Source organism: Bos indicus, chromosome 25 (assembly GCF_029378745.1).
Source record: "Bos indicus isolate NIAB-ARS_2022 breed Sahiwal x Tharparkar chromosome 25, NIAB-ARS_B.indTharparkar_mat_pri_1.0, whole genome shotgun sequence".
Lineage (NCBI taxonomy): Eukaryota > Metazoa > Chordata > Mammalia > Artiodactyla > Bovidae > Bos > Bos indicus.
The window spans coordinates 5,100,245-5,122,325 of NC_091784.1; the positions used below are offsets into that span (position 1 = coordinate 5,100,245).

At 55.7% G+C, this 22,081-nt stretch overlaps 2 protein-coding genes across 7 annotated transcripts in view; one reads left to right on the forward strand and one right to left on the reverse strand.

Moving 5' to 3' along the window:
- The window catches only part of SEC14L5 (SEC14 like lipid binding 5), a 39,984-nt gene extending 32,585 nt beyond the window's left edge, over nt 1-7,399 (forward strand). The window contains exons 14-18 of one of the 4 annotated variants that reach the window (XR_011564005.1): nt 488-715; nt 1,928-2,106; nt 4,529-4,633; nt 5,927-6,071; nt 6,998-7,399. Coding sequence is in view for 3 of the 4 variants with exons in the window: in XM_070779604.1 (XP_070635705.1) it covers nt 488-715; nt 1,928-2,106; nt 4,529-4,633; nt 5,986-6,071; nt 6,998-7,083 (684 nt within the window). In the remaining variant the exon portion in view is untranslated. Of the gene's footprint in view, nt 1-487; nt 716-1,927; nt 2,107-4,528 lie in introns of all 4 variants that reach the window. The other 3 variants (XM_070779604.1, XM_070779605.1, XM_019988347.2) reach the window with 3 other exon arrangements.
- Nucleotides 7,400-12,205: 4,806 nt separating this feature from the next.
- Nucleotides 12,206-21,857, reverse strand: NAGPA (N-acetylglucosamine-1-phosphodiester alpha-N-acetylglucosaminidase). 3 transcript variants are annotated; one of them, XM_070779606.1, is made up of 12 exons: nt 20,819-21,855; nt 20,256-20,711; nt 19,726-19,794; nt 19,185-19,324; nt 18,131-18,239; nt 16,958-17,086; nt 16,211-16,416; nt 16,059-16,106; nt 14,854-14,982; nt 14,564-14,695; nt 14,412-14,475; nt 12,206-13,004 (listed from the first exon to the last, which is right to left on the reverse strand). In XM_070779606.1, exons 1-12 carry the CDS (start codon nt 20,902-20,904, stop codon nt 12,794-12,796), a joined length of 1,779 nt encoding a protein of 592 aa, XP_070635707.1. In that variant the 5' UTR covers nt 20,905-21,855; the 3' UTR covers nt 12,206-12,793. The 3 variants fall into 3 exon arrangements, with proteins under 3 accessions (XP_070635707.1, XP_070635708.1, XP_019843809.2); XM_070779607.1 differs by lacking the exon at nt 16,958-17,086 and having other exon boundaries at nt 20,819-21,857; XM_019988250.2 differs by lacking the exon at nt 19,726-19,794 and having other exon boundaries at nt 20,819-21,854.
- Between the last annotated feature and the right edge of the window lie 224 nt (nt 21,858-22,081).

The window sequence follows — 22,081 nt, forward strand, 5'->3', positions numbered from 1 at the left end:
TGTGCTAAGTCTTTTCAGTCGTGTCCGACTCTTTGCCACCCTATGGACAGTTGCCTGCCAGGTTCCTCTGTCCATGGGATTCTTCAGGCAAGAATACTGGAGTGGGTTGCCATTTCTTCCTCCAGAGAATCTTCCTGAACTCACATCCCTTACGTCTCCTGCATTGGCAGGCGGGTTCTTTACCACTAGGGACAGAAGCTAAACCACGAGCTGGCTGCAGCCATGGTCTAGCCCAGTCTGATCCGAGGGGAGAGCGGTGCAGGGGGCTGGCCTCACATCAGCTTGTCACTGGCTGTGGTCACCCTGGTGCAGGGAATCGTCCCAGATGATTCAGACAGAGGTGGATCTGTTTGTCCAGAGCAATTCTTGGACTTGGGGTGGGGAATAGAGACCAGGGTGGGCACCCACACACCTGCAGCTGACTTCCGCATCCCAGCCCCCTCCAGACCAGACATTCAGACCTCATCTGTCACCTGTCCCCTTGCAGGTCACCGTGGAGATTCTGGAGAGGGAGTCAGTAATCACCTGGGACTTCGACATCCTCCGCGGGGACGTGGTGTTCAGTCTGTACCATGCCAAGCAGGCGTCCATGCCGGGCCCCCGGGAGCCTGGGGCCAGGGCCAGTGGGCAGCTGATGGACAGAGGCTGGGCTCTGGGTGCAAATTTCAGCTGTGTGGAGGCCCCGCTCATCTGCCGGGAAGGGGAGAGCATCCAGGTCATCTCTTGGGTCATTTATTCATTCATCACGATCACGCAGGACCGAGTGTCTGCCGCGTGCCAGGGTTCCGGGGGAACAGCAGTGCACAGATTGGACCCGGTCCCTGGCCTCAGAGACCCCGCAGGACAGTAAGGGAGAAAGACAGATGTGGGCAGGTCCGAGACCTGGTACCCCAGGGCCCCATCTTCAGCATCCTCCCGAGACTCTTGTCAGAGATGCAGGTTGCTGGCCCCATGCTGTGTCGGCTCAGAAGCCCTGGGCTGGGGCCTGATGTCTGCCTCCTTCACGTCGGCCTGGTTTCCTGATACACGGTCACGTTTCAGCACCCACGCAGCAGGGAGACTGTAGGTCTGGAAACAGCACTTGGGGACATGCCACCAGAACTTGGGCCACCCTGCTGACCACCCTCCCCCCCATACTCCATGGTGCTTGCAGGTCAAACATCACTGGCCCCAAACACACACACACACACACACACGCACACACACTCACACACGCACGCACGCACTGGTGAGCAGTGGAGATCTTGCTGGAGGTGACATAGGTGAATTGGGCAGATGGCTGTCACATCACACACCAGCATCTTCTGCCCCGGGGTCCCACTGAACATCAGCCCTTTTACAAAGTTGCTCTTCTTATAAAGACTGACACCCTCCTATCTGGCTGTCCCTCTGCTCTCGGCAAACTCTAAACACCTTTAAGCTCCCTCTCTGTGTGTGTAGGCTCAGTTGCTAAGTCATGTCTGACTCTTTGCGACCCTATGGACTGCAGCCTGCCAGGCTCCTCTGTTCATGGGATTCTCCAGGCAAGGCTAGAATCTCCAGGGGAATCTTTCCGACCTGGGGATCGAACCTGCATTTCCTGCATTGGCAGGCAGGTTCTTTACCATCAGAACCAACTGGGAAGCCCATACACCCCTTTCTCCAGGTTTCCTCAATTTGCAAATCCCACTCAGCAGGACGAAAGCCCAAGAAAATCCAGGTTTTTAGCCAAACCACACATCTGTAGTTCCTGCACCCCCTAGGCCCTGACTTCCCCACCAGATTAAAAGGGAGGCTCTCAGTTGCCATGGATATGGGGTAACAGCAGAGGGGAAGCACAGGTGACTTTGGGACACCCCAAAAGGAAGGATTTTCTGGCGGGCTGGTTTAGAAAGGGGCCCCTCTCCCCAGGAGGACTGGGGCCTGAGGCTTGGCTTTTGTGTTTCAGGGCTCCCATGTGACCCGGTGGCCTGGCATCTACCTGCTGCAGTGGCAAATGCACAGCCCCCCTGCCCACATGGCCTGCAGCCTCCCGGGCGTAGAGGATGTCCTGACGGCCCTGCACAGCCCCGGCCCCAGGTGCAAACTCCTCTACTACTACGAGGTGCTGGCGTCTGAGGACTTCAGGTATGGGGCCTCCCGACTCCCCACCCCTACTGCCGGGCCAGGCCTGCATCACGCCTGAGGTCTCTTCCTTCCAGGCTGGGGGCACTTCACTCACCTCCTCCACTTGCCCTTGAGCTTCTCTAGGGGTGGGGCCCTGACGTGGGCACCGATAAACTTTCCAGTGGCTCAGCCCCTTATCATGAGCGATCGTATCACTCTTCTGCTTCAGCCTCAGCTGCAGAAACTTCCCTTCAAATGAAACCCCAGACAGAGGCCCAACACACCAGACTGATTGGGTGGGTGGGAGAAGAGGGGCCTGAGCCCTCCTATTTGTACCTTTCCTCACTCCTAGAATTCCATCAAACTGGGTTTGGTTTGCTCTAGAACAGTCTAGAATTATGCCTCACAGGACAACTCTCCCCCAGTGTTGCTGACAGAGAGACAGGGAGGTTAAGACCTCCAAGCACTTCTGGCTTGCTCTGTGACATCAGGCAAGTCACTTTACCTCTCTGAGCCCCAGCTGTTAGACGGGGACCACTGGATCCCCTACGTCATGCAGTTGTCCTGAGGATAAGATGGGTGGGGAAAGTCTGTGCATACAGTAAGCACTCAATAGTGGTTTCTTCCAGGCCTTGGGTTTTATCTTTAAAAAATTTTTAAACTTATTTAATTGGAGAATAGTTACTCTAGAATATTGTGATGGTTTTTGCCAAACATCAACATGAAACGGCCACAGCTCGTGTTCTATCTTTTAAAAACAAATGTGATTTTGCATCCGGCCTCATGACATGGCTGTGTCAGTTTCCTTCTAAAAACGATGCTTCAAATTCTTTTGTTGTTGTCCAGTCGCTCAGTCATGTCCGACTCTTTACCGTGGAGTAGATTTGAAGCTCCAAGAGGATGTCAGGTCTGGACCTACATCCCAGGTGGAGCTGTAGGGATTCTAGGGGCATGTGTAGCTGGCACAGGATATGTTGGGCTGGGAATTTCCTGAAGGTCCAATGGTTAGGACTCTGTGCTTTCACCACCTAGGGCATGGGTTCAATCCTTGGTCAGGGAACCAAGATCCCACAAGCCACGAGGCAAAAGAAAAACAAAAGAAAGGTAATGCTGAACCAGCATCTTTACTCCAAAGGGAGACCCCACAGTGTGTCAAAGGGTGGTGATTCCCTCTTTGGGAGGTGGCCTGTTTTGGCCACTGGGCCTCAGTATGGGGGAGAGAGACTGAGGCCCAGAGGGACTCAGACCCATAGACCCATGTATCAGGGGCTTGCTGCCTCCAGGACAGCAGGCGGAGGCCAAGGGGTGGGCTGGAAGCTGCTTGCCAGTCTTGTCTGGTCAGTGTAGGGGAACCTGCTGCCCTGACCCTCAATAGCCTTGGGAGAGTTCCAGTTCAAGGCTGCCCTTGGTGGGCAACTGGTGGTCCTAGAGGGACCAGGCAGGCAGGGTCTGCCATCCTGAAGCAGGAGACCACGTAGCCACACACGAGCAGTGATGATGCCATGAAGGTCCTCGCCCCATGGTCATACTCCAGGAGGTGCTGGTGGCCTGAACACAGAGTGCTGTCAGAGCCCAGGACCAGGGTGGGCACAGGGTGGGTGAGAGTGCAGGGGTTTGGGGGAGGCTCTGGGAAGTGACAGTGGAGTTGAGATCTAGGCCGTGTGCACATGATCACATGGCTGTGGGGGAGGCGCTTGTCAAAACGCAGACTTGGATTGCTTAGCTCTTGAGGCATCTCCAACAAGCTCCAGGAGACGCTGGTTCCCAGACCATGCTTTGAGTAGCTAGGCCCTAAGTCTGTACTCTCCAACCCGACAGCTACGAGCCAGAGAGGGCAATTTAAACATAGCGATTAGAACTAAAAATTAAAAATTCAGTTCCTCGGTCACACTAGCCACATCTCGAGTGCCCAGCAGCCCCACATGGCCTGTGACAGCCGTGCTGGAAGGCGCAGTTATGGGACACGTCTGTCATCACAGGAATGTCCCCTGGATGGTGCTGCTCTGTGGTCCGGGTGGCATTTGACTGGATAAAGTAGGTGAGAGAGAAAGGCTTCCAGCAGCAGGCGCAGACACCAGGTCCCGAGACAGGGGAGGCAGGTGTTGGAGGAGCTGAAAGGAGGCGGAGGGGTGAGGCTGGAGATGACGGGGTGCCCTCTGGGCCATGCTGGGCCTCTGGGTCAGCAAAGCCCCTGAGAGGTGGGTGGCCAGCAGGGCTCGGCTGGGAAGGAAGGTCCTGCAAGGCGGTGGGCCAGGCTTCACGTCTCATCACAGTCTCGCCTGCTTTTCCCTCTGCACTTACCCTCTGCACCCAGGGAGGGTTAGCAGCCTTGTGGGAAGAGCCCTGGGGCTTCATTGGCATCATCCCCAGCTTTCCTGCAGCTCCCAGTGGCCCCAGGGCCATGTCACCACCAAAAGGCAACATGTGTGTCCTTCCTCCCCAGGGGCTCCATGTCCAGCCTGGAATCCTGCACCAGCCGCTTCTCCCAGCTCAGCGCCGCCACTTCCTCCTCCTCGGCGCCGTCCCACAGCAGCTCCCTGGTCTCCAGGTAGTAGGGACCGAGCCCCGTGGGGCAGCCTGCTCGCCTCCCACGTCCCCACGTGTCCATGAGGCTGTGTGGGCTGCAGCCCTGGGTCTGGACGCTGCCAAAGTTGGGCTATCTGGAGGCCCCTGTTGGCTCTTGGGGTGTTGAGGACAGAATCACCTCTATGACCGGGCTTTGAGTACAAAAAGCCAAGGGGTGGGCGGACCCCATTCAGGTCTGGGGGCTCAGGGAGGTCGTCGGACTCAGTGCCCCCCTCAGCTTCCCTGGGGTGGCCTCCTCCTCAGGTGACCCCGGCACTGTTAGTTTCCCTCTTTCCCTTTCCTGCAGCTCAGCTGCAGAAGAGAATCTGTCTCCTGACCAAGTTCCATCCAGCCTCCCAGAATTGAGTCTTATCAGCCTGCTTGAGTCCCAGGCTAGTCCCTGAGCCAATCACGGTTTCCAGGCGGGAACAGAGAACACTGATTGGCCTGCAGGGTCTGTGTTCAGTCTGGACCAATCACTGTAAGGGGAGGAGGTACAGTGATGGGCCCGCCCAGACCACATGCTTGTTCCCACCACCTGGTCTGAAAAGCACAAGGTGGGTTCTCCCAAGACTCTTAGGGTTCCCCACCCTAAGAAGCAGAAATGACGGGTGTACACCCTAGCATCTAAGCCTACAATGAAGCCCTGGGTCCCAGGATATGCTGGCGAGCAGTTATATAAGTTACAGGCTCCACTTTTTGTGGGGAGCCACCCACCATGGACGTGAAATGCATTTTCACAGCATGTGGCTGGAAGGTCTAATCCTGACCACCCCTGACTTGAAGACAGTGGAAGGCCCAGTGTTTTTTCTGAATTCCAGGCAATGATGAAGCAGTTCTGGCTATCTTTATATTCTCTGAAGGTCCCTTTGTCTCCTGGGAATCTCCTGTTTTATTATGCCTTTTGGGTTGTAAGTCACCTCCCAGCAGCTTAAACAAAAAAGGGTAACCATTCATGGGCACTTGTAACTGACCAGTCTAAAAGGTCTTGCTTCAGCTAAGGCTGGATCCAGGCTCTCAACATGGCATCAGGACTCCCCTGTGGGATAGGGTCTATGACTTTGTCGAAGTTGCACTGGGGGCAAATCTGATCCTCAGTACCAGCTGCAATATTGAAAGACTCTCGTTAAGTTCCTTCATGGGAGGGGCATGGGTCTGAGGACATTTCTCCTTTCATTCCTTGGGCCTGCAAACAGGTAACAGGTCAGAGGTCATCACTGGCATCCCACAATCTGATCTGACCTGCCTTTAGTGTTTTTGGTTTTTGCCTTAACAGGAGCAATAAGGAGTCTTATGCCTCTCTTTTTGAGAGCCTGCTCTCCTCATCTCCCTCAGGAAAGCCCCAGCTCAAACAGGCTTAAGCAACAAAGGGAATTCCCTGTCTGCAGTAACTGGGATGCCCAGGCTGGGCCTTGCTTCAGGTATGGCTGCATCCAGGAGCCCTCAGTGTCCTTAGGCTCCTGTGCCCATCCTCAGCCTCACGTAGGCCCCTTGGCTCTGTGTCAGTTTGCGTGCTGACCTTGTCCTCTCCTCCATGGAGGGAAAGGTGACTGCTGGCGGCCCCTAGCCTACAACCACAGGGCTCTCAGTTTCTAAGGCAGAAAGAGACTCTCCATCTCAAATCCCAGGGAAGGCTCTGACTGGCCCTGGGGAAGTCATGTGCTCACTCCTGTGGGCATATTAGCTAAGCAGCTGGGAGCCCTGTGATTGACATTTCTTCCAGAAGCAACAGATGGATGGGGGAGGGGCCAGTCACCCAACGGACAAAGAGAGGTGGGCCACAGGAGCAGCAGATGACCACACTGGCATCTGCTACGGTTTCCCTCCTGTGCTGGAGGTCGCTGGGGCCCACGCTGGAGCATCAGCAACCAACAGCTACTCTTCTTAACCCTTGAGAGGCTTGGGATTAAAAATGCAAGGAAGGAGATGCTGAGCTCCTGGCTTCTCAATTTCCACAAACCTCAGGGCTGGAAGCCCCCTGGGTATGGCTTCTTTCTCCATCTTGTTCATTAGCGTATTGTGGCCAGGACACAAATGACCCTTTAGCAATAGGACCTGCCCAGGCACTGAGTTTAAGAGCCTGAGTCTTAAAACTTCAACAAGGTGGGGTTTGAGCCCCAGCCATCCTTTCACACGAGCTGTGTGACCTTCAGCAGGTGACTTAACCTCTCTGTGCCTCAACATCCTCATCTGTAAAATGGGGATAGAATAGTGCCTACCTCATTCTCTGGGTTGCAGTGGGACAAATGAGAGTGGATGTGAAGTCCTGGGCCTGGCGCCCAGCACACGGAAAGCTCTTAATAAAAGTAGGTGGTTATTCTGATTGTTTAATACCTCTCATCCAAAGATCCCAGACTCCATCCTGTGAGGACGCCCATCACTGTCATACTCACCATGCATCTGGGGAGAAGCATGGATGCTGTTTCCTTCTGACTTTCCCTTTGCAGAAACTGCATTCTCTGGGCACGTCCACTCATCTAGAAGGGCCTCATTCCGAGTGGTGTTTCCCTCAACTGGCTATACAGTGGTCTCCCCACAGGTTGAAATAAGGGGAATTTGAGACTCCCCCCAACCCCACCCAAGCCTGTGTCTGGAATTTCTCCCCCTGTAAAATGAATTGATCACACAGTCTGTTTCAGCCAGGAAAATACAGCATTTCTTGTTCACCCAATCGTTTGCTCCGACTGGAAGCATTAAATGCACCTAATTGTTTGCTCCGACCAGAAGCATTAAACGTTTTAGATTTGGATACCCCTCTGTTGTCTGTTGCCTAGGAGGTTTCCCTGGGTTTGTTCAAGAATAACTCAGCTGTTGTTTAAAAGACTCAAGAGCATGTTTAACAGGGACCACGCCACTCTCAAGGGGTTGCAGATTGGTTTTTGGAGAAATTTTGGGGAACACAAAAAAATCCCATGTTTAATATCGAAGCACAGACACACTGTGTCAGTTTCCTAGTGCTGCCAAACCAAAATTACCACAAACTTGGTAGCTTAAAACAACAGAAATGGATTCTCTCTCAGTCTGGAGGCCAGAAGTCTGAGATAAATGTGTTGGCTCCCTCCCATGGCTGTAGAGAAGGATCCTTGCAGCTTCTGGGGGCGCCTGGTGTTCCTTGGCTCGTGGCCATATCACTCCTGTACCTGCTTCTGCAGTTTTTTAAAACAATATTTATTTATTTAGTTTTTTGGCTGCTCCAGGTCTTAGTTTTGGTGTGGGATCTTTAGTTGCAGTGTGCAAACTCAGTTACAGCACGTGGGATCTAGATCCCTGACCAGGGACCAAACCCAGGTCCCCCTACGCTGGAAGCACAGAGTCTCAGCCCGTGGACCACCAGGGAAGTCCCTTTGCCTCTGTCTTTACGCAGCTTCTCCTCTGTGTATCTCTTTGATGAGGACCCCAGTCATTGGATTTAGGCCTCAGTCTAAATCCAGAATGATTTCCTCTTAAGATCCTGAAGCAAGCACACGGGCACAACTGACCAAGGACCCTGCTGCTGCTGCTGCTGCTGCTAAGTCGCTTCAGTCGTGTCCGACTCTATGCAACCCCATAGACGGCAGCCCACCAGGCTCCCCCATCCCTGGGATTCTCCAGGCAAGAACACTGGAGTGGGTTGCCATTTCCTTCTCCAATGCATGAAAGTTAAGTCGCTCAGTCGTGTCCGACTCTTAGCGACCCCATGGACTGCAGCCTACCAGGCTCCTCTGTCCATGGGATTTTCCAGGCAAGAGTACTGGAGTGGGGTGCCATTGCCTTCTCCGACCAAGGACCCTACTTCCACATAAAGTCACACTCTGAGGTCCTGAGTGGACACGGATTCTTGGGTGACACTGTTCAACCCACCGCATATACATACTGTGCAAGAACAGACATGTGCAGTTTATCAGAGTATTAAATCCAGGACTCAGGGCCCCACTTGACCTGGAGTTGTGGGGGTGGGCTGCCGGAGGCTCTTGGCCAGGTGTCCAGGTGAAGGAGAGGGCCCTGCTGTCTACTTTCCTGGGCCGCTCTCCCCTCTCCCTTGGGTTTTGCCCAAGTCCCAGAGATGCACCAGAGTCCTGATGTCAGGAGTGGGTGGGGCCTGTCTGGGGTGCTGCCCATCCTTCCTTCGAGCTCCCCTGGGACCCAGAGGTGGGTCCTAGTGGCCACCAGATGTCACGGGATTCTGGGAAGGGTCCCTTGTTTTAGGAGGAGGAGGCCAAGGAGGCCTGAGAGGTGCAGGGGAGGTGTGCTTCCTGTGGCCCTGACGGACCCCCGCCCACTTTGCCTTCGGTTACCAGCCGGGCCCACCGCACTCACCCCTCCCGCTTCTCCATGCTGTCCTGGTGCTGTGGGTGGGGGCTCTCTGAGGGACAGCCAGCCGCTCATGGGCCTGGTGGGTGATCAGAAAGAGCTCCCTGCGGCCGGCAAGCTGGGGTCAGGTCTGAGCCACAGGCCCTGATGACGTCAGTCTCCTCCCAGGAAGGCCCTTGGGGTTTGGGTCCGAAGACAGCAGAGAGTAACACAACCTGCCTCCCTGTGGCCTGAGGGCTGCCTCTGGGACCAATTCTTCCTCCAAGGCCAGGGGCCTCCACAGAGGAGGCAGGCTTTATGGTGCAAGGGGTTCCTGTGGGAGTTTGGGCAGAGCCTTGAAGGAGCTGGAAAGAGCTGGAAGGAAAGGCACTGGGTGGCTCTCTAACTTCTCCCCAGGCCATTTCCCTCCCCTCCCTTCAGTGCCCACCAAGACACTGCTGAGAAATGTGGCTCCCTGAAAAGCACCATTTAAAACCCCTAAGAGTTCTGGAGGCAGGACACAGACCCCTCGAGAATCCGATGATAGCAGCTGCATCAGGGCCACAGAACCCACCCAGTGACTCCAGGATCGGAATCTTTTACTGGGGTCTCTCCAGATGCTCAGATTGTATACGGAGCAGCCCAGCGGCTGAGATACTTGTCACCATGGCAACTGCCCAGCACAGAGCACTCTCCAGGTTCCCAGTCAGACCCCCAGGACTTCTAGTCCACCCTCCACGTTCTGTGTCCAGGGGTCTTCCATCACCCCACTTCCATCACTTTGGCCTGCAGCACCTACTGTAGGACCCAAGCATCCTATTCCCTGTAGGGAACATCACAGGCTGTCCACCTGCTGTCTTCAGTGGGGAGACAGACACAGAGACCCACAGACACATCCCTGCAGGAACTCAGAGGTTGGGAGCTGGCCTTGACATTCCACTTCTCTGAACCAAATTCTCCCTTTCTAAAGTGAAACTAGGGAATTCCCTGGCAGTCCGATGGTTAAGACTGGGTGCTTTCACTGCTGTGGGCCCCAGAGTTCGATCCCTGACTGGTGAACTAAGACCTTGCAAGCTACCCAGCATGGTCCCAAAACAAACCAGAACAACAACAACAAAATGGAACTAGACCCATATTACAGCAGCTCGGCTGCAGCGATGGGCTCAGTCAGTTTTCCGCATTCATGTCCCTTTGCAGCTTTTCATCAAGGGGTGAAGCTTCAAGAAGCAGCTTCACATCTCTGCCTGGATCCCTGTCTCCACCTTGACCCCAAGTCTGAACCTGATCCTGGAGGATGAGGTATCAGAGCTACATCTGCAGCTGTGGTCACTCCAGACCAGGCCCCCACTGGCCCATTATCGGATGGCAGAGACCTGAGTGAGCCCAGCTGGACTCACTGATTCTAGTCCAAGTCAAGAGAATCACCCAGGTGACCCTAGAAGCATGAAAAACTACTATTTTTCCTGAGAAGCAGTGACTGGTGGTTATTTTAAGCCACCAGTTTGGGGCTGGTTTGTTATGCAGCACTAAATGCCACTACAGTTGATGGGGCTTCCCAGGTGGTAAAGAACCCACCTGCCAATGCAGGAGACATGAGACACAAGTTTGATCCCTGGGAAGATCCCCTGGAGGAGGGCATGGCAACCCACTCCAGTATCCTTGCCTGGAGAATCCCGTGGACAGAGGAACATGGAGGGCTACAGTCCATATGGTTGCAAAGAGTTGGACATGACTGAAATGACAGCACATTTGGTGAGGGCCCGCTGCCTGGCTTGTTGACGGCCACCCTCTACCATGAGTTCGCGTGGCCTTGTTCTTGTGTGTGTCGCATTGCAGAGGGTGCTCTCGTCTCTTCTTATAAGGTCACCACCCTCCCGACCTCATCTAAACCTCATTTAATGAAACCAGACGCCCCACCTCCTAACACCATTGCACTGCAGGTCAGGGTCTCAACATACAAACTTCGGGGGATGCAAACATTCAATCCACCATGTGCCTGGATCTGCTTGAGAACCTGCTGGAAGCAGCAGCACCTCCCTCCAGGTACCCTCTGCATAAAGCTGCCAAGCACACAGTGGGGTGTTTTACGAGGCAGGGTGTCGCCAGGCACTTCCTAAAGACCCTTTGAGGCCACAAGTTACAAGCTCTAATCTCACAAGGATACAGGTCACAGTCAAGGGAAGCCAACCGCTGGGGCTGCGATGAGCTGGAGAGGACACAGATGGGGACCGGCCACTCTTGGCTTGGACAACTTATCTCGTCACCTCCAAGGGCGTCCTCTGATGCTGGGACGTCAAGCGTTTTAAAAAATATTTACTTACTTGCTTATTTGGCTGCATGTGGTCTTAGTTGCGGCACAGGGGAAACTTCATTCCGTCAGGAGGGATTTTCGTCGTGGTGTGTGGGCTCGGTAGTTGTTCCTTGTGGGCTTAGTTGGTCCTTGACTTGTGGGGTCTTAGTTCCCTGACTGGGGACTGAGCCTGTGTCCCCTGCATTGCAAGGTGGATTCTTAACCACTGCAAGTCCTTCTCTCACTCCTTTCAAAGAAAAACCAGAAATCTGGAGTTGTTATCTCTTGACTTGTAACTGTTGGTAACTCAATTTTACTAAAACAGTGCAAACTCAGAGTGCTGTCCAGATGCTCACAGCCATCACCTGGGAGCTTGGGGAGACCTGTAGTCTGGAGTCCGCTCCAGGCCAGAGTCTACATGTTTAACAAGCTCTCCAGGTGATTCAGTGAAAGTCGCTCAGTCATGTCTGACTCTTTGCAACTCCTTTGGAACTCTCCAGGCCAGAATAGTGGAGTGGGTAGCTGTTTCCTTCTCCAGGGCATCTTCCCAACCCAGGGATCGAACCCAGGTCTCCGGCACTGCAGGCAGGTTCTGTACCAGCTGAGCCACCTGGTGATTCAAGTACACTTGAAAGTGAGAACCCCTGTGCGTGCGTGCTAAGTTGCGTCAGTCGTGTCTGATTCTACAGCCCTATGGACTGTAGCCCACCAGGCTCCTCCGTCCATGGGATTCTCCAGGCAAGAATACTGGAGTGGGTCGCCATGCCCTCCTCCAGGGGATCTTCCTGACCCAGGGACAGAACCCGCATCTGTCTCCTGCATTGACAGGTGGGTTCTTTACCACTAGCACCACCTGGGAAACCTCTGGATTAAACAAAGTCAATCAGGGAGCTGGACGTGCCACGGGCACATCCCGACTCTGACTCTGGTTAAGCAGTCCCCCACGTGTTAAGGCCTAGGGGCCCCTCAAGTCCATGACTGCTAATTCAGACAAGGTTCTTTTATTATATCAATTTATTTTATCAATTTATTCAAGTGGTAGAAAAACCCTCTCAGCGGCAGGGCAAAAGAGAGAGCCTGTAAACATGATTTCATCCTTCCTCCCTTCTAAGGAGCTTCCTACGACAGTAAACACCATTCCAGTGGGCAAGTTTGATGATGAGGTCTGTTAAAAAAGGGTCCCATGATGTGGCTGTCGTCTCTTGAGTCCACCCCCGTCCGAGGGGAACAGCTGGACCCTCCCACTTGGCTGCGGCATGGTCATCACGAGTTCCGTTCACAGCGGCTCCGGCCCCGGGAGGCGGAGGCTCTTTGGCAGCAGCGGGCAGGCCCTGGGGGGGCAGGCCCTGCGAGCAGCAGACACAGGCAGGCGGGGACGGAGGCAGGCCCTCCGGGAGCGCTGGATTGCATGTGCCACGGCAGGCGGCCAGGCGCGGGGCTGAGGCATGTTGCTGTCGGAAACCTGGCTTGGCACCCAGGTCGTGACTACCCAGATGGGTCGGTGGCCTTGGGACTTCCTCTTGCAGAAGCCAGAGCTCCTGGAAATGAGCCTCGGGAATAGGACACAACCGGCAGCAGGAGACTTCAGTCCTTGAAGGGGTTACTGGAGTCACCCAGCTGCTCCTTCTCGGCGGCCGGGTGCTCCCCGTTCACCTCCTGCAGCGGGTGGTAGACGTAGGCCCCGTCCAGGTGCCGCCTCCGTGCGGCCCTCGACCCCAGGAACAAGGACACATTTGCCGCTGTGCTGATCAGCAGGAGGAACGCCAGGGCCAAGGTGATGGCCAGCCAGGTGGTCCTGCGGGTGGGAGAGAACCCGGAACAGGGGTGCTGGATGCGGTTCGGGCTGGGGCAGCGCTGGAGGGGCTCCCCCTCCCACTTTACTCTTCCTCCCAGAACAGGAGCACAGGATCAGGTGCCTCCAGGGACCACACAGGGGGAAGCAAATGGGCCTGCGGGGGTGAGGAGTGTACAGACACATTCGGAAGCAGTGCGGAGTTATTATGTGGGACAAACCTTGCCTGGTATCAGGCTCCCAGCTTGCCTGGTGTTTCAAGAGAAATAGGGAAAAACAAAGATTTTGATGTGCACCTCCCTGAGTTTCAGACGCTGCTAACAAATGTTACATTATACAGGGCACAGAACACACAGCTGGGGACCTAATCCACCCCAAGACGCAGCGGTTCGCATCTTGGGTTCCCGAGAATGTTGGCAACAGAAGCTGGGCTCTCTCCAGAATCCTCAAAGCAGACAGAGCAGCGGGGACCCGCACCCCTTCTTCCCAGGCAGGGAGCTGGTGGGGGGCGGGGCAAAGGGAAGCAGGGGGCGGTCCTTCAGTGATCCTTCTTCCTTCTTGTGACTCTTGGTCTGAAATCCTCACGCAGCAGCAGATGTAAGCTGACTGCCCGGGGCGGGGCCTGCAGCCTGTCTCTCAGCCACCCACAGCTCCCCTCCCTTTGCTGTGGGACCCCGTGGTCTCATGCCTGAGACCCGAGCCTGGGGTGCAGGGCTCCTGGGCGCCCCCGTCCTTGCCAGTGCGTTTCCCAGCACACCTCCAGGGTTTTCCTCCCAGCCCTCCCCCAAGCACCAGGTCAGGATCCGCAGGAAGGACCTGGGATCTGCGTTTTGTGATGAGCTCCCAGGCGCTGCCTCCAGGCCAAGGCCAAGGCCAAGGGGTTTTTCATTCACACCTGGCTTCCACCTCGAGGGGGCGGGCCAGGCACTGCCCTGGGCTATGGGAGGGACAACCATGAACAGAGGCTCTCCAAAGGGGGCTCCCAGACCCACAGCATCGGTTCTTGAGCCCAGCTCTGTCTTCTAATACACACCCCCTACCTGGACGTCAAGTTAGAGACCTGTGCTAGAAAATAAAGACCCCACATGAGGTGTGAACATCCCCAGGTGCGACAGAAATGACGTGAAATGCTCAGAGCTTCTGAACTGAAAGCTGAGAAAACAAGCCCACACCCAGCCCCCTAGACTCCACTGTGGGGGTGGCCAGGGTCCTGCTCAGCGTCTCCCCGGAGGGCTCAGGTGGCTGCATCAGCTGGGACTCTCCCTGAGCTTACGCCGAAGAACCGTCACCTGGGTGCCTAGCAGCCACCTCCTAGCCCTGCCTGGGCCCTGAGCAGAGGCCACACCTCAAAGGTGGAGAGGTGGGGGGACTTCTTCTCGCCCCTGCCCCAGGTCCCACCGAAGCACCTACCTGGTGAGAAGGGAGAGTTCTTCTGCCTGCACAGTGACCTCGGGAGGTGGGAAACACTCCTTCACTGCAAGAGGTCAGGGAGAGGCTGAAGGCTGGGAGAAGAGGGGTCTGCCCGCTCCTGCTCCCAGGGGGGGCCCTGGGAGGGGCCGTACCTCGGGAGAAGAGGCTGCTCAGGGTGGGTGACCAGTTGACACTGCAGTTGCCGGTCTGGGGGTCGCAAGGACATTGGTGCTCACACTTGCAAGGGCTCTGGCAGCCTGGCCCGTACCAACCGAGCGGACACTCTGCGGGGAGGAGCCAGGAGGACAGTGGTGGGGCCCGGTGGCCAGGCCTCTCTCTGCACTGCCAGGATGCACCCGGGTGTGGGCAGAGCCGGGCTGACGCAGGAGCACCCCTTGGGTGGGGCTCCCTCCTGGCTGACTCAGGGGACATTCCCGCTTACCCTGCACACAGGTGTCTCCAGTGAAGCCAGGGGGACAGGCGCAGGTCCCCTGCACGGGGTCACAGGTGGCTCCATTATGACACTGACACTTCTGGGCGCAGTCTTCCCCGAAGAAGCCACTGGTGCAAGCTGCGGTGGGGGAAGGGAGGGGTCTCTGCCAAACCTGGCCCTGCCCTCCCATCCCAGGCTGGGGCCCAGGGGATTGCAAACGCATCTTCATCACCCCAAGGGGCCCTGTTGCTTCACGTGTTCTCCCAAAAGGCAGTTCCGGAGAACGTGCCATGTGGCAGGCCTGAGGCCACGCCCTCGTGGAGCCTCTGCTCTGTTTGGGCAACAGCTTCTGGTCTAGGCAGCCAGTGAGCCAGAAGGCATGCATCGCAGGACGAGTGGGGACATGTGCGCTGGAGGGAGGGGGCCGAGTGAGGCAGTAGCGGAGCACTGAGGCGGCAGGCTGGAGGGGCCGCAGAGGGCCTGATCTGGGGCAGGGAGGGGGATGTGGCCAGAGCACCCGGGGCCTGGCAGGCCATGCTGAGGAGTGCAGACTCTCCACTCAGTGCCAAAGAAAGCTGCTAAGGATTTAAGCCACGGGTGACAGCAGTCCTGTAGGTCACAGCTGAACTGTGTCCTCCCAGAGACAGCTTCAAATTCCAGAACCTGTGAGTGTGAGTTTATTTGGAAATACTGTCTCTGCACATGCAATTAAGGATCTCAAAATGGGGAGCCTCCTGCATTTAACACGGACTCAAATCCCAGGGGCCTGGGGTCCATGTAAGATAACGGAGAGGGAGACTGGACCTGGACAAGGGAGGAGGCTGTGCCTGTGAAGTCAGAGGCAGAGACTGGGCTGAGGCAGCCACAAGCCAAGGAACGCTGGGGCCACCAGGAGCTGGAAGAGGCAGGAAGGACCCTCCCCTAGACCTTTCAGAGCCAGCGCGGCTCTACCGAGCCCTTGATTATGGAGTGCTGGCCTCCAGAACTGTGGGAGAATAAAGGACTGTGTCCATCCTGTTAGTGGACTCTTGCTGCAGCAGCCGCAGGACACTGACATGGTGATTTACACATGGGGCAAAAGGTGAGACAAGAGTGAAGAGACTAGCGGACCAGGAGGCGGGGATTAAGGCAGCTGAGGCTTGCAGGTCCCAGCATCACCCCTGCCCGAGAGCCCCAAGGGGTGCCAGGGGGGAGGCTGGCCTGGGGGCGCTTACCTTCACTGCAGTTGGACCCTGTCCATCCAGCTTCGCAGCGGCAGCCAGCTGCCAAGACAAGACCGAGAAAACCAGGTGAGGGCTGGGCTGCGCTGGGGCCGTGAGAGCGGGGCACCCAGGCTGGAGCTGCCTCCCGCAGAGCCACCACTCACTCTCCGTGCAGAGCCCGTGCTGGCTACAGTTGGCGGGGCCACAGTCCAGCTTATCACAGGCAGCACCCCGCCAGAAGTGCCCCGTGCACTGGCAGCGCCCCTCCATACAGGTCCCGTGGCCGCTGCAGTCTGGTGGCTGGCAGCGGGGCTCATGCACACACACCACGGTGGACACGCGGCGGGGACAGCGCCACATGTTGTCCTGGCTGCAGGGGGACAGGGGTGTGAAGAGAGGCTGAGGTGCTGGCCACGCCTCAGATCACCCACTGGGGGACAGGAGTGTGAAGAGAGGCTGAGGTGCTGGCCACCTCTCAGATCACCCACTGGGGGACAGGAGTGTGACGAGAGGCTGAGGTGCTGGCCACGCCTCTGATCACCCACTGCAGAGCCTGAGGGCTTCCCCGCTTCATCTCTTCTCCAGCCTTTTATAGGTGCTTCCCACCCCAGGGCCTTTGTACACGCTGTTCTGGGCCCAGTCACCTCTGCACCCTCCAGCTCTCAGCTCATGCTTCTCTATCCTCAGGTCTTTCCTGATCATCACCCGCCCCTTCCATTGGCCCTGGGCAGTGCTGGTACATTATGTATGCCACTCTGTGTAAGCAGCGGGAAGCTGGCATCTCGGCCTCTCTTGCTTCTCTACTGAACCCCCAGAGCCTGGCAAATGACAGGCGCTCAGTATCTGTTGAATGAGACAGCCGGGGACAGGCCTGGCCTTGGACCTCAGCAAGGGGGCTCTGGTGGGCTTACCAGTGATCAGAAGGGTAACTGGCCAAGGTGCCATTGAGCACGAAGGTGGCGGAGCCTCCTCCATCCAGGTTGATGGCGTTGACCACATCCTGTTTCAGCAGGAACTCCGCCATCTCCCACAGGTTAATGCTGTGGCACAAGATGAGCGCTGCTGACCTTGCGGCATCTGCTTCCGGGTTAGTGCATTACTTTCCACAGTGGACAGTATCGCACACCCGCTACGGCAGGCAAATTTCTCAGTGCTCCCCCCGCTCAAAGTGTCCTGTCCAAATCCCTGGGAGCTATGACTGTAACCAGGCATCACCCTCATGATCGTGTTAGGATACACAGCACAACGGTCCACACATGGGGACCCTGTCCTGGATGATCTGGGGTGGTCCCAACGGAATCACAGGAGTTTTCTCAGGCTGAGGCAAAAGACGAAGTGAGGGAGACTGGAAATACGAGGGGGTTAGATGGATTTGACACAGCTCTGGACCCTGAAGATATACAACAGGAGGGTATACACATGACAAGGAACATGGGCAGCCTCATGAATGCAAAGGCCCCCAGACAGCAATGACGCAGAGACCTCAGTCCTACAACTCCAAGGACTGCATTCTGCCAACAACCTGAGTGAGCTGCCAAGACAATTCTTTCCCAGAAGCTCCAGATAAGCCCCCTATCTGGCCGAGAACTGGATGCTGTCTGTGGGACACCCTGAACAAGAGAACCTAGCTGAGCACCGCCACTCTCCGCCGACTCCCGACCTACAGAACCCCAAACTAACAAATCAGTGCTGCCTGTGCTAATCTGTTACACGGCAACAGCAGAGCACACTCACTTTACACAGTGGGAAATGAGCTCAGAGGGGCCAAGTAACTTGTCCACGGCCACAGAGCCAGCACATGGCAGAGCTAGAATGGGAACTGAGGTCTACTCCCGGATTTGTGAATAGACACTTTGTGATAATTTCCTTTCACCCCAACCAGAGCTCAGGAGAGACGAGGCTCTAAGTCAAGGAGACTGAGAGCAAATGTGTGGAAGGTGATGAGTTCGTGGAAGTGGGACAGACCTAGGGACCCTCTGCCGGTGGGAAGACAGGGGACGGGTGAGTGTGAAGATCCCCAGGGATCACCTGAGGGTCAGAAAGGCAGCTGATGGTGGGCTGAAGCTCCTCAGAGCAGGACTCACCCCCGCTGCTCCGTCTGCCCATCCACATGCAAGAGCACCAGCTGCCCCTTCCGGTCGTGGCCCACGGCTGTCCTGGCTGAGATCACGTTCACAAACCTGTTGAAGGAACCTGAAGGAGAGGCAGCCTGGCTGATCGCCTGGCCCTTCGGGAGGCCTTCTGGGCTCTGCCTGCCACTTCCTGCCAGTCTGACACCACTCTGCACCTCTAGGTCTGTGCACCCAGCTATCTGCCTGCCCCCGAGCCCCGCCCCAGTCTATCTCCACAGAGCAGGCAAAGGGCTATTGTTCAGTGTAAATCAAGCAAGATCAACCTCCAGGTGAAAACACTCCAATGGCCTCCACTGTCCCAAGTCCAAACTCCAAATGCCTTACGGGTGCCTGGCATGACTTCCCTGCACTGCTTACTCTACCCCATCTCCTGGCAGTCTCCCCACAATTCCACGCAGACACCTTCTGTTTCTTCTGGCCGGACTGGGCTTCTCCCCAGCTCTTCCCATGGCTTACTCCTTCTGAGCTACATCACCTCCTCCATGAGGTCTTCCCTGACCGTACAATCTAAAACAGCCCGTTTAAACACCTAGGCCACGGCAGACCTTCTTTGCCCCAGTATTTCACATCTCAGTGGTTCTCAAAATCCAATGTCAACCAGAATCACCCAGGGAGCTCCTTAGAACACACACTCTTGGGCCTCACCCCAGGATTCTGATTCTGTAGCTTCAAGGCAGAGGGGACTGAAGTTCGGTGTTTATACCAAGATCCTGGGTGACGCTGATGCTGCTGGTCCACAGACATTTTAGGAACACTCCTCTACTGCCTGGTTCATAGCTCCGTTCCTCCAACTTCTTCTGTCTTAACACTAACCACTTCTTTTTAGTATATTACATATCTATTTCCTTTCTATACATTTCATGAAGCAGGGATTCCCCACTGATTCCCAATACCTAGAATGGTACTTGTGGAAAGACTTCCCCTACCACCCTGGTTTTCAAAAGACTTATTGCCAACACCCCCACTCATCACCCACATCTTATGATACTCAGTGTCCCCTTCCCACCTGTCTCCTGGGTCTCCTCACACTCAGCCGCCTGACTCTCATTGATGTAGATGCTGCCATTGCGAATCAGCCACACGACCCCACTCAGCAGCTGCACAAACGGATTCTCAGTGTCCAGCACCTCCTCTTCAGACAGGTATCTGGCCACACGGAAGCAGTGAGATTCAGTCAACAGCAGCGGCAAACTGTGTGTAGTGGGGCTCCCCATCCCCACCCGCTGCCTGGCTACTGGATTCCTCCTGATGCCCAGGAACCTGCCTGGTCCTAGAAGCAAACAGTCCACATATCCCAGTCTACACTTCACTTAACAGAAACAACCAACCCCAATAGATCTCAAGTCCACCTATAGCCCTCAATCTCTCAGGCTGTCACCCCAGCCAAATTACCATCTGATGCCTGCAACAGCCTCTTAACTGGCCTCCTTGCTTCCACTATGGCTCAACCTGTTTAGTGTCCAGCAGGGTCAGAGCAAGCTCTTAAGTGACCTCCTCTGACACTTTCCTCCTTCCTTCCGTCCCTCACACACCAAGCCCCTCTTCACCTCTGAGCCTTAGCACCTGCCGTCCCTTCTGACAGCAATGCTCTTCCTCCAGTTTTGACCCTGGTTGACCTGTGATTAAATTTCACATTAATTTTCTCATGTGTTTAAGGTCACCTTCTCACACCAGTCTTTCCTGATTACCTTCTCTAAACTCAACTCTCTATTTACAGTCAGTTCATCCTGTTCATTGCTTCACTGCTTATATACAATTTAAATTAACTTAATTATTTCTCTGGATTTTGTTTAATTTTTCACTAGTAATGGGTGCTATGTGTGTCCTTTTTTGAAGGCAAAGACTGTTTGCTTGTTCACAGCCATACCCCCGGTGCACAGCACACAGACCGACACAAAGCAAGCGGCATACCAAACAGGAAGACGAATAAACTCTACATGGAAGGTACTACCTTCCCCTTCCTGGAGATGCGGAAACGGAGGCTCAGCGTGGTTAGGCGACTTGAACACAGCGGCACGGCTACATCTCCTCTCAGGCCCTCTGCCCTAAACAGTTACCGGACACCCTGCCTCCTCACCCGGTGACCAGAGTCCCGTCGCGGCGGATCCCGAACTGCGCGTTCTGCAGCCCCCCGGCGCTGCTCACCCGCCGCCCGCCGCTCACCACGTTGCCCAGGCACTCGCCCGTCTCCATGCGGAAGAAGCCGCCGTTCTGGGCGACGGTGCAGCCGGACGGCCGCGCCGTCTCCTCCACAGTGGCGCGGCGCTTCGACGCGCAGCCGCCGGGTCCGCCGGGTTCCAGGACAGAGAAGGTGCGCAGGGGCTCGGGCGCTCGCGTCAGGTGACCGGGCACCGCGCGGTCTGCGAAGTACGAGACGAAGGTGCGCACGGAGGGGCGGTGGGCGCCGGCGGTCTGGGCGGCCGGCGGCCAGCTCTCGTGCTCCAGGCGGCCGGCGTGCACTCTTGTGCAGTCCCGGGCGAGGCGCGCGCGCGCGCGGGAGTAGGGCAGGAGCACGTCGTCGTCGCGGGAGGCCCTGCGGGGATTGGGGGAGGGGCAGACAAGAGTTCGGAGTGCTGTGCCCCGGGCTGCGGGACCGCCCCCGCCAACAACCGGACTTGCCCCCGCGAGAGCTGTACTCACCCCGAGCCGAAGTCGCCGGATGCCTCCAGTAGGAAGCCGCGCAGCGCAATGAAGAAGAGAAGGAAGCGACCCATGGAGGACGCCATGTTGGACTCGGACCTCCGGTCACGTGAGCCTACCCCACGTGACCCAGGACCACGCAAGGGTGGCAGCTCTTAGCTCTGAAGCATTTGTACTTCTTCGGATATCGCGAGATATCGTCCTGATAACTTGCTGTGTTAATTTTCTTTAGAGGGGGCGGGGTTCTGGAATGGCGGGAACGCTTTAAGTTGTTGAAGGAAAGTTATGTCCAACCTAGATAGCATATTCAAAAGCAGAGACATTACTTTGCCAACAAAGTCTAGTCAAGTAAAGTCTAGTCAAGGCTATGGTTTTTCCAGTGGTCATGTATGGATGTGAGAGTTGGACTGTGAAGAAGGCTGAGCGCCGAAGAATTGATGCTTTTGAACTGTGGTGTTGGAGAAGACTCTTGAGAGTCCCTTGGACTGCAAGGAGATCCAACCAGTCCATTCTGAAGGAGATCAGCCTCGGGATTTCTTTGGAAGGAATGATGCTAAAGCTGAAACTCCAGTACTTTGGCCACCTCATTCGAAGAGTTGACTCATTGGAAAAGACTCTGATGCTGGGAGGGATTGGGGGCAGGAGGAGAAGGGGATGACAGAGGATGAGATGGCTGGATGGCATCACTGACTCGATGGACGTGAGTCTGGGTGAACTCCGGGAGTTGGTGATGGGCAGGGAGGCCTGACGTGCTGCGATTCATGGGGTCGCAAAGAGTCGGAGACAGTTGAGCGACTGAACTGAACTGAATATTGAAGTCTACGGGAAAGTTGAGAAAATAGTATAAAGAACCTCTTTTGTCTGGAAAAATCCCATGGACGGAGGAGCCTGGTGGGCTGCAGCCCCTGGGGTCACTAAGAGTCCGGCACAACTGAGCGACTTCACTCTCACTTTTCACTTTCATACATTGGAGAAAGAAATGGCAACCCACTCCAGTGTTCTTGCCTGGAGAATCCCAGGGACGGGGGAGCCTGGTGGGCTGTCGTCTATGGGGTCTCACAGAGTTGGACACGACTGAAGCGACTTAGCAGCAGCAGCAGCATAAAGAACCTCTGTGTACTTTTTACTTGTCTTTACCAATTGTTAATGTTTGTGCTTCATTCATAATACACATTTTTGGAACCATTTCAGCCAAGCTGTGGACATCATGAAGCATCACCTAGACACTTTTATGTACCGCATCTTAACACTTTATGTAGCCTC